Source organism: Cavia porcellus, unplaced genomic scaffold (genome assembly GCF_034190915.1).
Source record: "Cavia porcellus strain 051 isolate PalLab524CR breed Dunkin Hartley unplaced genomic scaffold, mCavPor4.1 scaffold_16, whole genome shotgun sequence".
In the NCBI taxonomy this organism is placed as follows: domain Eukaryota; kingdom Metazoa; phylum Chordata; class Mammalia; order Rodentia; family Caviidae; genus Cavia; species Cavia porcellus.
Genome location: NW_026947499.1, coordinates 40904951 through 40921378, shown reverse-complemented (window position 1 = coordinate 40921378; position 16428 = coordinate 40904951). Strand labels below are relative to the sequence as shown.

Here is a 16428-nt window from a genome sequence, read left to right as displayed (position 1 = left end):
ATAAACAAAGGGGAATTTGTCTATGTGAAAAGAATTGGAAGAATCTCTGAGCTGCTTCATTGGGTTTTCCCAAGTGGCGATGCACAGAACTGCTGCTGGGACCTCCCAGGCCGAGTGCTACAGCCACACAACTGCTAGCTCCCTGGGATGAGTTGTGCATCTCAAGGAGCAGCCCTGTGTGAGGTCAGTCCTATGAGAGAATAACAAGAGAAAAGCTGGTGGAGGGTTTGTCCATATGGTTTCAGAAATGTCAAGCTGGGTGTGGTCACACACTGGTAATCCCAGCATTCTGAGGCTAACGCAGGAGGATTCTGAGTCCTATCTAGGCAGTTTAGCAAAATCTGTGGGGAGGAGGAGTAAGAGGGAGAGCAGGGAGGGGTGAAGAAGAGAGGGAGGGCCAGGGATGCAGTTCAATGCCAAGGTGAGTCCAACCTCCAGTATCACCTAAAAAGCAAGAAAAAAGGTCAACAGATACTCAGACGATTGGGGACTACATGTCTCCATGTAGCTTGTCAGCCATGCTACGGCATCATGGACCTTGAAAACATGGTGCCATATGAAAACAGACACAGAAGGACACATAAGTATGATCCCGTATATGTGAAGTGTCCAGAACAGGCAAATCCACAGATGCAGAGAGCGGTTAGTGGCTGCCAGGGCTCGAAAGCAGGGAAAATGGGCAGGGACTGATGAATGGAAACAGTTTCCTTGCAGGGTGGTGAAACGTTCTAGATGGTGATGATGGATGAACAATATTTTGAATATACTCTCATGGATGGCAAGTTTTATACTGTGTGTATTTACTACAATAAAAATATGTCCCCTTCTGTTACTTTTGTAATTACAAAGGAAAAATGTTCAGTGAATGAAGCTGGCAGACCATAGCCAGCTAGTCACAGCTGATGTCAGCAGTAATTGGGGAGTCTGACAGAATGTGCCTCCTGCGGGGTATTCTGACATATTACTTAGGTAATTTTCCTGCCAAGGAAACATTACCTGAATTGGATAGTGAGAAATTGCAGAACATAAATTTACTGAAAATTTCATCCAATCAGTGATCGATACTCTTAAGTAATATCAATGTCATGGAAAACAAAGACAGATGGAGGAACCATTCTAGACTGGAGACTAAAGAGACTTAACAATAAAATGTGGTTCATCATCTTGGATTGGATCCTGGGTAAGGAAAAAGGAATGTTACACAGAGGATGATTGAGGAGATTTGAAGGTGGACTCCAGATGAGATAATAGGACTCTATTATATTTCTTAATTGCAATATTGTCCTTTGAGTATGTAAGAAAATGCTCATTTTTTAGAATTACATGGTAGAATTTTGATTTTAAGCAGCTTACTCTCAAGTGGTTCAAAAAATATGTTGTGTGTGTGCACATACATGTGTATTATTCCATTTAAAATGGGGTTAAAATTTTATCATAAAAATGGTCTGATTTGGAATATATTTTTAAAATTTAACTTTATTATTTATAAAAAATTGGTAATAGACCCAGATTGCAAATTATTGGGATGGAAGAAGACTGAACCAAATGTTGATTTTAGGGGCAGTGCATTGTATCTTCCAGTCAGATTGCTGATGGGATGTCTTCACTGAACATTGGAGTTTTGTTGACCAGCATGATGATCATATTTATAAAAATGTTCAGAGATTTACTTGATTTTCTCAAGTGTGACTTTTAGTCTTTTGGTATCCAAAGCATTCTTTTGAATTTGTTGTTCCAGCCGTATCATCTCTGTTTGTTTGATTTTTTTCTTCTCTTATTGCAAACTAGCCTGTCTCGGACAGGTTCTCACACGTGAATGCCCTTAGTGCCCTTTGAGCAGTTACCCGGTGTCACTTTCATTAGATAGTGTAACAAGTTCTTTTGCAGCAATCTCTAATTTCACTTTGCAGTCACTTCCTTTTGTACATGACTCAGATTATTTTACCAGAGTAAAAAAATTACCCTGCATTCTCAGTGGCCTAATATTCAGAGGCCTATTTCTCAATTGTGTCTCTGTCCAAGGTATGAAATTCCAGTGTTGTAGGCTATACCATTTTAACTTTCTCATGGGGACCTGTGGAAGACTCACAACTGGTCTTCTGTGTTCAACATGGAAATGACACATTGCCCAGCCTACCCACAGGGGAGTCTGGGAAATGTAGTCTTCCTGTGAGATCAGAGAGGGAAGAGAAATGGTGGCTGTCTACCACCCATTGTATTTTGGGGATAGGTATTAGGAGGAGCAGTGTTAGAGTAGGGACTAATTTTTTTTTAAGTGTCAGATATGCATAAATACTTTTGTATTGCTACCGTTTTTGTCTTGTTAGAAAGCAGGGCCTCTGATAATATAAACTCAGATGATGAGTTCCTGGAATCGAGGAGGTCAGGGATAGCATTTTGTTTGTTTGTTTGTTTGTTTATCTGTTTGCTGGGGAATTGAACCTTGGACCTTGGGCATGCTAAGCAAACGCTCTGCCACTGAGCCACTCCCCAGCCCAGGAACAGCATGTTTGCACACTGAGCTGCTCCTTCTTGACCCTGTGCCTGCAGCTTGCTGAGGAAGTACAGTACTTTTCTGAGTTACGAAATTTAATGGGTCCTTGTCATTCTGTTCCACAAGAAATTCTTATTTTATTTTATTTTATTTAAGGAGAAAAAAAAAACAGAAAAAGGGTACAAGTTATACAGACTTTCAGAAAAAATAAACAGTAGGAAATCACTAGTTAATTACATATTGTCATCTTAGAAATAATTGTTGAAGTTACAAAATTAAAGCATATAAAGTGGACTTTCAAACAGTGAGACTGCAAACAGTTTTGTTCAATGATCCAACAAAACTCAGTAATATGGTTATCTATCTTATACACTTAAATATATATGCAGTTATATCTTTTAGAGAACTTTCTTTTCCTTTCTTTTGTACAATGACAATTACACATTTTGGGTTTTATTACTCCCACAGTTCTTATTACTTTTTTTTTTTTTTTTTTTGAAGAAAGTAAAACCAAATGTGACATACCAGGACAGAGTCAGTCAAATCAAAAGGATGGACATAATACATAATGTAAAAACAAAATACAAAGTGATCAACAATGGTTACTGAAAGGTTTGGCCCAGACAGGACACTGTAGCCAGGAAAGCCACAACCGGAAGCAGGAAGCCCCATCTTGCCCTGCCCCTAGGAAGTTACCTGTGACGCCATCTTCCCGCCCCTGGGAATTTACATATGGCGCCAAACCTAGGACCAATGGGCTACCTGTGTATCCCTAATGCCCGCCTTAGGTTCCACCCCAAACCGAGGTTATTTACAGGCCCCCACGCCACGTGTCCGCCGGAGAGATCGCCTGACGCCAGCGGTGGGGTTGCCGGTCATCTCTCTCCGTGTTCTCAGAATAAAGGCCGCTTTTTATTTTATATTTCTCATCTTTTGTTAATATTATTCATCTTTTGGAAATAACTCTATCAGTTACCATACTGCCTCTTGCTATCTTAAGAAGAATTGCCTAAATCATCAGTTATAATAAAATTGAACAAAACAGTGAAGAATAAGACCAATAAAATCAAAACATTTGAGACATTACAGAACTTCAAAAGAAGATAATAGTCAATCAGAATGGGCGTCACAATGAATCTTATTGTCTTCATAGTTATTGCCTATACTTTCAAACTTGGTACTATCAAGCATAACAGAATAGAGGAAAATCAGTCAAAACAAGATGGTGAGAGCAATACAGAGTTTCAAATCAAATTAATAGGAAATCAAAGTGGGTAACTATAATATATCCTGCTATTTTTTAAATTTATTTTTCCCTTAATTAAAAGGATAAAAATGAAAAAGTAGGTAATAAAAAGGAGATTGAGATAAAAAAGAAGGCATAACAACAAAACAGCGCAGGTCAAAACATAGCCATTTAAGCAAAATAGTGTTTTACCACAAGATAATCTCGACGTAATAGTAGTTACCATAGTGTCTCTTCCCTTAAAATCTTTGGGTATAACTTGGTATACTGTAGCATCAAACGTATCAAGACAATGTAAAACCGTTCAAGAGAATGACAGTATTACAGGGTACTTAGAATCAACTAACGGAAAATGAACATGGTTTCTGTGTAATCTCCTTTCCACAAGAAATTCTTGGTATCCAGATTCAGCAGCACCGCTGGCCAGATGCTGGTCCTCTAAAGAGGAAGATGAGAAGTGTTATTTTTTATTTTTCTAAGGCCCCATTAAGAGTTGTTTATTTATAGCCAAGTGTGACACAAGCCTGGAATCTTGGCACTCAGTTGACTGAAGCAGGAAGATTGCGAGTTTGAGGTGAGGCTAGCAACTTAGACCTGTCTCAAAAAGCAAAACCAAAATTGGCTCATTTGTCATTTGAATTTTGTTCTGTCACTGAACTTGTCCCTCCTCCTTTTAGCACATCCTTTTTGGGCTTCAGCGTGACCCCTCGGCCCACCCTGCTCTGTGAACATGTTGGTGCTTCTTTTCTTCATCATTGCCTTCCACATCACCTCTGCAGCACTGCTATTCATTGCCACCATCGACAATGTGAGTTTTTGTTCCCACTGACCATTTAGGGGCCCTTGCATGGTAGAGTCACCAGAAAACAGGGTTGACTTGACAGTGATTTAGGGGTGGCCTCCCTGGCAAAGTGTCTCCAGAGCCTCTTTATTAGCTTCCCCACCACTGAGGCACAATATCTACCACCCATAGTTTAAAGGAGGAGAGGTTTAAGTTGGCTCATCGTTTTGGGGGGTTCAGTCCATGGTCATCTGGATCCAAGGCAGGAACATCATGGTGGAATGGCATGGTAGAACACAGCTGCTTAGTTTATGGCATCTGGGAAGTGGAGCAGGGAAACAGAGCCAGAAAGGAAGGCACCAGGGATCAGATATAGACCCCAAGGTCACACCTCCAGCGTGTGCACTGACTCACCTAGAAGCATGCTCCACCAGTCCCCTGGATGGCACCCATGCCAATCATGCTGACACAATCAAGTTTAGCCTCCACAGCCTCTGTGGGGCTTCTAGAGCATCACCTATTCATGTTTGGACTGCAAGATCTGGAGGATAGGGACCTGTGTCTGCTCCCCCCACGGAGCCTACTGGGAAGCGTCACTCTGGGAAGCCATTTGAGGACTGTGTGTGAATTCAGCTCTCCTGCAGATCTTGGCTCTTAACTTCAAGACAGTCATCATCTGGGCTGTATAATGCTCAGTTTCAGGGGCTGCTCTGCCCACTGAAGGGACCTAGTAGCATGTCACTTGATGCCACTAAGACCTCCACCTCTATTTATAAAAATCGAAGCTCTCTTCAGACATTGCTTCCTATTTTACAGAAAACAAAATCACAGAGGGCCACTGTCCTAGATTCCCAGGTGACCCATCCCAGGCCACCTCCATTTGCTGCTCCCAACACCTCCTTACCAGCCAGGAAGCCTAGCTCACTTGGCCATGCCCTCCTTGCAGAGCTCATGCATGGAACTTTCCAGACTCTCCACATGACCCATGAAAATTTAACTCTTCCCTTTAGTATCTAGCTGGCAGCCATATGGCAAGAGCATTTTTGATAATCTCTTGGTTTACATTCAGATCCCTCCAGGCAGGAAGTGAAGCTTTTAACAGAGATCCACTTGGGCCAATGCCCTGATCCAAAGGCCTGGCTTCAATCCTGATGGTTTCAGACTGCAGAGATATTTAAAGAGCTGAAACACTACTCAGCAGGCCCAAAAGTGGTCACCACCTCTGCCCACATAGTGATCCCTTACGATTAATCATCTCAGACCAGTAACACCTGCCACTCGTTAATACCTGGTCACTGTGATCTGCATGCTTCCTTTGATGGCAGTGATTTCCTGATGAGGGAACTGAGCCTCCGCCAGTTCAGGCCCTTACCAGAGTTTACACTGCAGGATTTCCACACCCTGGAGGCTACAGGTCCGAGATTCTGTCAGGGAGGAGGCTGGTATTGGATATTCTCTTAGAATTCCCTATTTCTAGTCCTGGCATTGCATCCTTTGGGATCCTAAAAAGGTACCAGACTTAGGGAAAAGGATAGATGGGCTTTAGGAGTAGAACCCTGCCACCTACCCTTTTACTGCAGAGTCTGTGGAAGACATGGTGCTTGTCACGCTCTAGGAACTGTGCTTAGCTTCATAGCTGGACCCCTAGGATCCTTTGCAGACCAGCTGGCTGGGAGGGAGGTGCCCGATCTTTGGGGCTCGGGCAGCAGAAGGAAGGCCATCCTGGGCAAGCGGAGGCAGAGAGAGCTGAGAGAGAAATGGAAGCACCAGGCAGAGGAAGGAGAGTTTGGTGTCAGCTCCTCTGCCCACGGGCTGCCCCCTCCCCGTCATCCTTTCTGGTGGGATCGTCTGTGAGTATCTTCAGCTCAGCCACATCTCCCCCATGGGCTTGGAGGATGTGAGCCCCTCTGTTCCCTCCACAGACATACAGTCTGGGCAGTTTGGGATCTTGTTACGTTAGATCTCCAGCCCCACGCCAGGCCTCCTGTCTCAGAGCCTGCCTTGTACAAGACCCTTGGTGACTCGCCTGGCCCCTGCAGTTTGAGAAGGAAGGAACCCAGTAGGCCCGGTGTTTACGCTAAGTCTCACATGCCGCTAGGAGCCCATGTCTGCCTCAGTGATCAGGATTCCTTCTCTCTGTTGCCATTTCCCCTTGCAGGCTTGGTGGGTAGGAGAAGACTTTTTTGCAGATGTCTGGAAGATATGCATCAACAACACGAACTGTACGGAAATCAGTGAAGAGTTTGTAGGTGAGTGACTTAGTGGAGCCATGGAGGAGACTGCCAAGGAGGAGACCCCTGGGGAAGGGGAGCCTCCTTCAGCGAGGTGGGGGGTGTTGTGACCCCACCTGTCTTCCACTCCCCATCTGCTGACGTGGCCTGACTTTGCTCAGGGTCTCAAGGAAGAGGGGGCAGGATGAGCTAGAGTCACAACTCAACACCTAAACTAGAGGCGGGTGGGGAAGGTCAGCTTGCTAAGAGCATTGAAGACCCTCCCTCCAGTGGAACGCACAGGTAACACTGGGAGGTCTGGAAGGTTCTTTGGCTGCCTTTGTGCTCAGACTGCATAGAGGGGTCCTCAGTGTGTACCCTACCCTCTGTCCGCAGATTATTCCATACTGAGGGCAGTTCAGGCCTCCATGATCTTCTCCACCATCCTCTGCTGCATCGCCTTCTTCATCTTCCTCCTGCAGCTCTTCCGCCTCAAGCAGGGGGAGAGGTTCCTCCTGACCGCCACCATCCAGCTCATGTCATGTGAGTCAAGCATGGAGGGGGGCAGGCATACCTCAGAAAGGAGAAATTGGCAACCGTGCCATGCCGGTGCTGTGTGCCTTGTAATCCAGAGTTTGGATTTAGTTAGTGTTTGGGGGAAGGTGGGCGAGCTGAGGCTGTGACGCCTGAGCTGGGATTGGGAAGGGAGGAAGCACTGCTGTCTACAGTGTGCCACCTTGATACCACGGGGAGGGAAGAGCGAGCTGGGGAAGGGGAATGGTGTGGCCTGAGGCCTACGCTGGGCACCTGAGAACTGGCCAGTGGGGCTGGCGTGCGGAATTGCGGGCTGTGACAGGATATGGGCCAGGCAGGCAGGCAGAGCCCACGTAGGGTTTTGCAGGCACAGAAAGACCCAGGGGTCTTTATCCAAAGTAAGTTGCAGGCCACCAACAGGTTTACAACTGTTTGGTGGCAGAAGCACACACTGTTGCCTAGGCCCGTGCAGGCTCCTGGAGGTAGAGCTGAGGACCCACAGCTTCAATTCTGGGGGAACTGAGAGTAAACAGATGCCCCAGGACACTTTCCTACCTGTGATGTTTAGCAGTGCTGAAATCAGATGAAGCCTCTGCTGTGACATGATCCTCTGTGGTTTTAATTAAGCTGGCCAAGACAAGCCTGCGCCCCTTGATGGGCCAACCTGTAAGGACTTCCTGTCCAGGGGAGAAACACATCCCCCAAGGGCACTCAGTGCTGTCAGCCTCCTGTCTGAATATTGGCACCATAGGGGTTTCAATTAGGATGCTGCTTTGGCAGCATGAAAGACAAACCCCAGTGAACAATGACTTCAGCCATAAAAAGTACTTTTTTACATAAGTAGCCTGGTGGTAGGTAGGTACCCACAGTTGGTTTGGAAGATCCTCAGCCTCACACATCCCAACTCTTTCCATCCCTCTGTTCTGTTACTTTAAGAGTATTGATGATGACTCCTACATGATCTTAAAAGGGCTGCTGTAGCACCAGACATTTTATCCTGACCTGACTGTATGTAAAGAAGCAAACAATTAAAAATGCTTTCTTTCCCCTCATCTCTTTCCAAGGAATAATACTCTTCACCGAAGGATTTTCTGTGGCCAGAAACATACAAACTACAGCCCATGCTTTGGGAAATAAAGTTATGTTGGAACACAGACACCTCCATTTGATTGCATATTGCTGCCACAGTCCGGAGACCTGAGTAGTTGTGACTGTTGTCCCCCCCACACACCAAAGCCTACTCTGTTTAGACTCAGACCCTTCATAGGACAAGTTTGCTGACCCCTGCCTTAAAACAGGTAGGACTGGTGCCTCAACAGAACTGAGTTCAGCCAGCAATAATAGGAAATACAAGGTAGGTGGCAATGTTGTCACCAAACATTAGTGTAATGTTCCCAACGGACTGAAATAAATACCCAGCAATACTAAATGCTGACGTGATCCGGCCTGCGGACCAATCTATGGGTCTCAACCTGGAGAGGGGATCGGGGATGGGGGCAGGACAAGAGAAAAGAGAGATGGAGACAGGATGAGATTCCAATCGAGTCTCGTTTATTTTCAAAATGGTTACAACTTATATAGGGTGGGGGCGGGCCATAGGCAGGAAGAAGGCTTAATCTGATAGGTCATCATCATATCCGGATATATGATGTAAGCAGGAGAGGATTATGGGTAATGTAGGCAGGCTGAAACAGGAAGTTTGCTTGTCATGTGCATTGCAGGCAAGGGGAGGATCATGGGAAATGTAGGCTGACACACAAAATGCCCTCAGGCAGGAGGGGCAGGGCAGCAGCAGCTATTTAAAACCGCTCCCTACATCTCCTCCCTTATTATTATATATATTTTTTGGAACATGGCAGGCCCTGGGAGGACAGCGCCTGCCTTGGGTCAAGGACTCCTCATATGAACCCAATCGAGCCTTACCCGTCATGGGCCTGCAGGACAGCTGTTGGTCCTGGACCTGTCTTAGGTGGCCGATTGGCATTACATATGTGTCCTAGTTGCCCGTCTCTGACTGCCTGTCCAGTGCCTCAGGGCGTCTGGGCCACAGCATCATGTGGGCCGTCAGTGGGTGAATTTTCCCGATAAGTTTGTTGTTCTGCCATTTCCAACCGATGGTAATATACCTGAATGGGCTTTGCCATAAATGTGTCAACCTTGTTATTAATGTTATTAATGAGTGTCATGATCCTCTGGAAAACACAAGGTCCTACAGTAAGCAGCAACAGCAAGGCAGTTAGGGGTCCCAAGAGGGGGGCAATGTAAGGGGAGAGATCCTCCCACATGGAGGAGAAGGTGGTTGCTCCGATGCGCTCCTTTTCTCTCTCTTCGAGGTGCTCTCTCAGTTTATTCATGGACTCTTTGACCACTCCCGAGTGGTCAGCATAAAAACAACACTCTTCCTTGAGGGCTGCACATAAGCCACCCTCCTTCATAAACAGGAGGTCTAGTCCTCTTTTATTTTGCAGGACTACCTCAGATAGAGACGTCAGGGACGCCTGTAGAGCTGTCACAGATGCTTCTATTTCTTTTAAATCCTGATCCACTGCTGCCTGTAATTGAGCTAGATGCTTATCTCCCAACACTAGAGCTGTGGTCCCTGTCCCTATTCCCGTTGCTACTCCTAACCCTAGTAACACAGCTAAGGTGAATGTCACAGGTTCTCTTTTAGATATATAGCTGGTCTGCGATGCCTGGAGGTAGTAGTCTCCTGGGTGGAAAGTTATGCGTGGAAGAACCTGTACAAGAACACAAAAATCTGTAGACTTGTTAAAAACAGCAGTTGCTATACAGGGTGATAGGCCAAAATTGCAGGCCCAAGATGTTCCTGGGGGTGGAATGAGGTAATTATTTGGCTTGAATTTGGAATGAAGTTGGGCACAGAGTTGTGCTGCCAGTGCTGGTGGACGGCTGGAATCCCCAAGACAAGTTCCTCTACCTGAGACATCAGGGAGAGTCAGCTTGTGGTGATTGTCCCAATCACAGGCAGATGAGCTAGAAGAACTGATAAAGGTTAAATTGAGGGCCTTTCCTTCATAATATGGGGGAGGAGCAGCCAAGCATAACCAACATGATTGGGTGAGATCAGGTTGGGTATGATTTAAAGCCATGTATGCTCCTTTAATCAAACTGAACAGGTTAGAATGTGAATATTGAGGGGCAGGTTTATGATCTGCCTGGTGTAGCAGAGCTTGAGAAACCGTTATGGCTGAGGGACTTACTGTAGTTATTTGAACAGTAGTAACAGGATCTGTATTGGGCTGATTGTATTTTGGATTTGGATGTAAGGGAATAGAAAAAAAGCAATCTTTAAGATCAATGACAACTTTAAAAAATCCCAGAGGAATGGCACTGGGTGAAGGGAGTCCTGGCTGCAGATGTCCCATTAAGACCATGGTCTTATTTATTGCCCTAAGGTCTTGTAGCAGCCTCCATTTCCCTGACTTTTTCCGAATAACAAAGATGGGTGTGTTCCAAGGGGAATCACTGGGGACAATGTGGCCCACATCTAACTGGTCCTGCACCAGCTGCTGTGCAGCTGCGAGCTTTTTAGAGGTAAGGGGCCACTGATCGACCCAAACAGGTTTGTCTGATAACCAAGTAATCTCTTTTGCATGGGCCGCAGGAAGGTCAATGACCCCTATTGAAAATGGCCTAGGCCTGCTTTAGAGGGGTTTGGAGTTGGGGAAATAGGCACTTTAATGCCTGAGCCTCGTTTGCCTAAACCTTGATTAGGAAGGAAGCCCTGAGTGAGCATTTGTTTGGTGACTACAGCATTGGGACTGCCCATCATCATTCCCATTTGAGTTAGCAAATCTCTGCCCCACAAGTTAAGGGGTAGCCCTTCTATAATATAGGGCTGTATGTGCCCCTGATTGTTTTCATTATCATTCCAGGTAAGTAGACTGGCACTACGTTGTGGATTTTTAGATTGTCCAATCCCTTGTAAATGCGTCATAGTGGTTTCTAAGGGCCATGTGGGAGGCCAGTCCTCCTTTCTAATGACTGTTACATCAGCACCTGTATCTATGAGCCCTGAGAAACTTTTCCCATTAAGCAATAAAGCCATAAGGGGTTTATCTTTGGAAATGAATTGAGCCCAGTATATATCTGAGGATCCAAGGGAAGAATTTCCCCTGTAGGAAGCCACAGCTGCATTAGAAGTTTGAACTAAAGGCAGCAGCGCCAACTGAGCAATACGTTGTCCTTGGCTAATAGAAACTAGGCCAGAGATAGAGGATGCCATGACAACAATTTCGCCAGTATAGTCGTTATCTATGACTCCTGGAGCAACTTGTAACCCTTTTAATATTGTGCTGCCGCGTCCAAGAATTAACCCACAAGTGCCCTTGGGAAGAGGGCCATAAATCCCGGTGGGGATGGCTTGTACTCCCATGTCGGGAGCTAATACTGCATTGGAGGCGGAACAGAGGTCCAGTCCTGCGCTTCCTGGTGTGGCGCGGAGGAGGTTTGAAATGGATTGTTTTGTGCCTGGTCTTGTTGTGTCTGGTTGTTTTGTTGTGGGACAAACCTTATAGCCCCGGAGGTCTGTCTGAGGGTGGGGGTCTGGGGCTGACCCCCAATCCCGTTTCCCTGCTGGGGGAGGGGATCGCCATCTGCATCTGTCTTTGAGATACTGCTTTTTAAAATTCTTTTAGGGCAGATACTGGGAATGGTGCATGGGCCCTATTGGCTCTCAGTGCTAGGGCCGATTGGTCTGTGTCTGTATCAGTTATGCGAGTCAGAGTCATTTTCTTCCTCACTATTATCGGTTTCTATATCTCGTCTTTGTAGACGTGGTGGCTGTCTTTTTTTATTTCCCCTAGTTGTGGTAGTGGCTTGTATTTTATCTCTTTCATGTTCCTGACTTGGGGATTGAGTCCCGTGTCTAGTTCGCCTCCTTTGTCTCCCCCTTTCCCTAATTGATTTAATGTCGCCCTCTTGTGGACTGGCACTACCTTGGGTGGGTCGAGTTGTCTCCCCACCATTGTGTAAGTTATCGCCACTCGCGCCAGCTTGGGCAACTTCTGTTACAGGAAACAATAAGGAATGTGTTACTCTCAAGGCCTCTGTTTTGGGAGGGCAGGCAGTCTCTGTAACAGGGAACATCATTGTGGGCTGACCACCTGGTGACCCTGAGATAGGCGCTATCTTAGGGAGTGGCAGGCCCGTGACGGCCGTCATTCTAGGGGGGTTTGTATGTAATGTTTGGAGCTCTAAGGAAAGCCTTTGTATATCCTTAGTCAGCTGAACCTGCTGTTGTAAATCATGAAATTGTTCCTCTAATGAGAGAAGGGCAGAAGACGGACCAGGTGGTCGCTGAAAACTGGTGGGTAGTTCTGCAGCAGCAGGAGCCATAACCCGGGGGGAATAGTATTGGGCAGCCTCTTCTGCTAATTGTGACCAATCAACTTCCTGGCCACTGGAAAGGTCAGGGTAAATAGGGCGGTATGGAGGAGGGACCATGGTGGTGCCATTTTGAGGACCCTCGTGGTCTCCAGACAAAGGGAGTGTCGGCACATCGCCATCTTGAACAGGCTCCGGGATCTCAAGGACAACAGAGCTGGGAGGGCTGGGTGCCTTAGATAAGACTGGTGGTGGCGGAGTACAATTGCGGGAGGCAGCTAACGCAGCCTCACCCTGGGCAAGCGTCTCCGCGACTTGGGGATCTGCGTGACGTTGTGCCAGCAGCTCAGAGATTAAAGCCCAATATGAAAAAGCAGTTACAGGAACCTTTTTTGGACCAAAAACTTCATAATAGTCCTTAAGAGCATTTCCTACTCTATTCCACCTGTTTAAATTAATGGTACCCTCTAGGGGGAACCATGGACACACTGAATGTATAAACTGAAAGTACTTTATTAGTTCTTTTGTCTTAACCTTGATCCCTCTAATCTTGAGAGCCTCCCTGAGGCCAGTCACGAACAATTCGTGCTCACTGAGTGCTTGTCCCATGTTAATGCCGTTCACCTACCGTGATTCAGGCGAGACGTAAGGTGGCCGTCTGCACAGATCACAGGACCAATGTCCTTGAATCAGTCACGCTGGCCAGCGCTTTACTCCTGTGAACGGTCCCGCGTCGTTATCCCTCGTGCCAGGTGAGGTCCCTTCGTGGTCGCCACTTGATCCGGCCTGCGGACCAATCTATGGGTCTCAACCTGGAGAGGGGATCGGGGATGGGGGCAGGACAAGAGAAAAGAGAGATGGAGACAGGATGAGATTCCAATCGAGTCTCGTTTATTTTCAAAATGGTTACAACTTATATAGGGTGGGGGCGGGCCATAGGCAGGAAGAAGGCTTAATCTGATAGGTCATCATCATATCCGGATATATGATGTAAGCAGGAGAGGATTATGGGTAATGTAGGCAGGCTGAAACAGGAAGTTTGCTTGTCATGTGCATTGCAGGCAAGGGGAGGATCATGGGAAATGTAGGCTGACACACAAAATGCCCTCAGGCAGGAGGGGCAGGGCAGCAGCAGCTATTTAAAACCGCTCCCTACACTGACGTGTGTGTTCAGCGCTGGCCAGATGCTCCTGACTCTGTGGAGTGCACTGTGGCTTTATTAGACTCCTGCTTTGTTCCTGACAGGTCTCTGTGTCATGATCGGTGCTTCCATTTATACGGACCGCCGCCAAGACGTTCACAGCAAAAACGAAGAGTACTACTTGCTGACCTCGGAGGGCAGTTACGGCTACTCGTACATCCTGGCCTGGGTGTCCTTCTCCTTCACCTTGATCAGCAGCCTCATGTACATGATCCTGCGGAAGCGCAAATAGAGCTGGACAGCCAGGTCACCGCAATACAGAATCCACACCAGATAACCGTTTTGTATATAATCATTTTTGTGGGTTTTCTAGCAAACATATTGTTTCCTTTAGAAGCCAAAAGGAAAAAAACAAAAAAAAGTGGAGAGAGAAAGAGGAGTTTTTGCATTTTTGAGATCAGAGAATAGGCTGGTATTCAGAGCTCCTGCCCACCCGAAAGTCTCAGCAAGACAAAGACACAATCCAGAGCGCTGCGCAGGACATTTCTTAACCTCGGGGCTGGGAGGGGGTGTGATGGGCGGAGGCGGGGTCTCGGGAGGTGCTCCCCGTAGGGTTCAGCCTCACCTCTCCATTCCCCTCCTCAACTTCCCTTCAAAGGTGGAAGATGTGGTGAGGAGGGACCCAGGTGAAGGACAACAGTGCCCGCAGACATAGAGCCCTCGTTCATGTAAGAACCAGATGTAGACGGTCCCTGATGTCTGTCTACAAGGGAACCAGAGCCTGTGCCCTCCTAAATGAGGGGGGTCACCACCCAGATTTGCTGTCAGCATCCCTTGCTTGCCTTAGGGACACTGATCCTCCACATGGCTGTCAAATTTAGGCAAAGAATCTCCACAAGGGATTCCTTAGAGAATCTTTTAGAATGCAGATTCTAGGTCCACTCTCCAGACCCTCAGCATAGGTCTTCAAGGGACCGTCCTGGGAATCTACATTTCGAACAAGCTCCTTGGAAGATGCTGGGATGCAGGAGAGCTGGGGGTCACAAGCCCCAAGCTAGGCGAGCAGGCTGCTAGTGGACCCGTATTGAGAGGCCCCGTTCCTGACCACACCTTGGCCTCCGTCAGCTCTCGGTTCTCTCTGTCTCTTCCGCAGCTGTTTACATCTGGGCCACCCGTGCTGCACGCCCAGGCACGTGTCCCAGTGGCTCCACACCTCCCCCAGACCTCTTCCTTCCCTTTCTGCCCTGCACCCTAAGGCTGGCTGCTCTGTTAAACCCTATTTCTGCAGTCCCAGGGGACCATCCATCCATCCATTCTTCATTCATTCATTTATCAACATAAATTCTGGCCAATTGCATGTCCTCATGAGGCTCAGACAGACCAGTTAGGAAAACTGACTGCAAATACAGATGGAGCTACAGAGAATTCGAAATAGACCCTGAGATTGGAGGGAGCCTACTTTACGTGCACCTGTTTTTAAATGCTCCAAGGCATTAGACCTGCCTAAATATAGTTCCACTCAGCTCAGACAGATGGCATTTATTGGGCAGCGCCTGCCTATCTTATACCCAGAAAACACTCTGTGAAAGGCCCCATAGACGCCACGCAAATGAGGCAAAAGAGGATCCTCAGAGGCGAGGTTCTGGGCCTCAGAGCCACGCAGGCTAATCTCTGGTATGACAGGATCTGGGTCTCAATTGCGCTACACACTTTCTCCCCAGGCAGGCCCTCTGTAATGCCCTGACACTACCTACAATGGCAACAAGCTAAACATCTTAGATCCTAACCTCCAGGTAATGCATGAACTCCCTTCATAAAATAACTCAGGACTGCAAGAGTTATCTGCGTCTGTACAATCCAGAATGACCTCAGATGTTTTCCTGGCTGGCTGCCCCTCCATCTGACTTTCAGGGCCCACATCCATCTGTGACACTGAGGTTTGGGGAGGACATGACAGATGCCTCTTCCCTGCTGAGTGACATGCATTTGGGAAGGTGTTGAGAGTTGATGATGTCAGGGAGAAAATAACCATCCATCTTCCCCATAGGTGGAATCAGCCCGTGGTTGGTGCTTATCAGCTATTCAAGAACAACAACCAAATTAGCTAAGACATCCAAGAAGCAAGTAGTAGGACCAAATTTATAACTGTTTGAAGGAACTGTAGTTTGCGCATCTTATGACATTTTTATAAAGTACTGTAATTCTTTCATTGGGGGGCCATGTGATGGAGGCCGACTAACTTGTTTTGTTATTTGCATTAAAATTATTTTGGGTCTCTGTTTAGATGAGTCTGGTTCAGAGTGCTTGGCGTGTTGCTTGGTGTGAATGTGTGTGCACAGACCTGAGCACAGGAGATTTGGAGGCTGCCTGGCTCCTGCCCTCGCTGCAGGTTGCCAGCCTGGTGATAGAAGAACCTATAACCCTAAGCCCTACGTAAACACACTAAACACAGCAGCCTCTGTGGGAGCTGCTTCATAGCAAAATTTGCCTGGGTTGGGAATTACTAAACCCACTAGTTAGTTACAGATTACTTACCATAGAGCAAGTTGGACAGTTTTGTGTACCAGAAGGCCACAGTGATAGGGAAATGCTAGGGAAAAGTGGAGAGGTTAATGGTGGATTTTGCTTTGGGAACCAATGTGATTTTAGGGTAGATCGAAACTTTATACTTAATGT

General features: G+C 46.8%; 1 protein-coding gene across 1 annotated transcript in view; it reads left to right on the top strand.

Moving 5' to 3' along the window:
• Emp2 (epithelial membrane protein 2) overlaps window positions 1-16035 on the top strand; it is a 41320-nt gene extending 25285 nt beyond the window's left edge. Inside the window, exons 2-5 of the mRNA XM_003477751.5 lie at window positions 4418-4548; window positions 6680-6770; window positions 7128-7274; window positions 13857-16035. Coding sequence (XP_003477799.1) covers window positions 4471-4548; window positions 6680-6770; window positions 7128-7274; window positions 13857-14044 — 504 coding nt within the window. The 5' untranslated portion in view covers window positions 4418-4470 and the 3' untranslated portion in view covers window positions 14045-16035. The remainder of the gene's footprint in view (window positions 1-4417; window positions 4549-6679; window positions 6771-7127; window positions 7275-13856) is intronic.
• The last annotated feature ends 393 nt before the right edge of the window (window positions 16036-16428 follow it).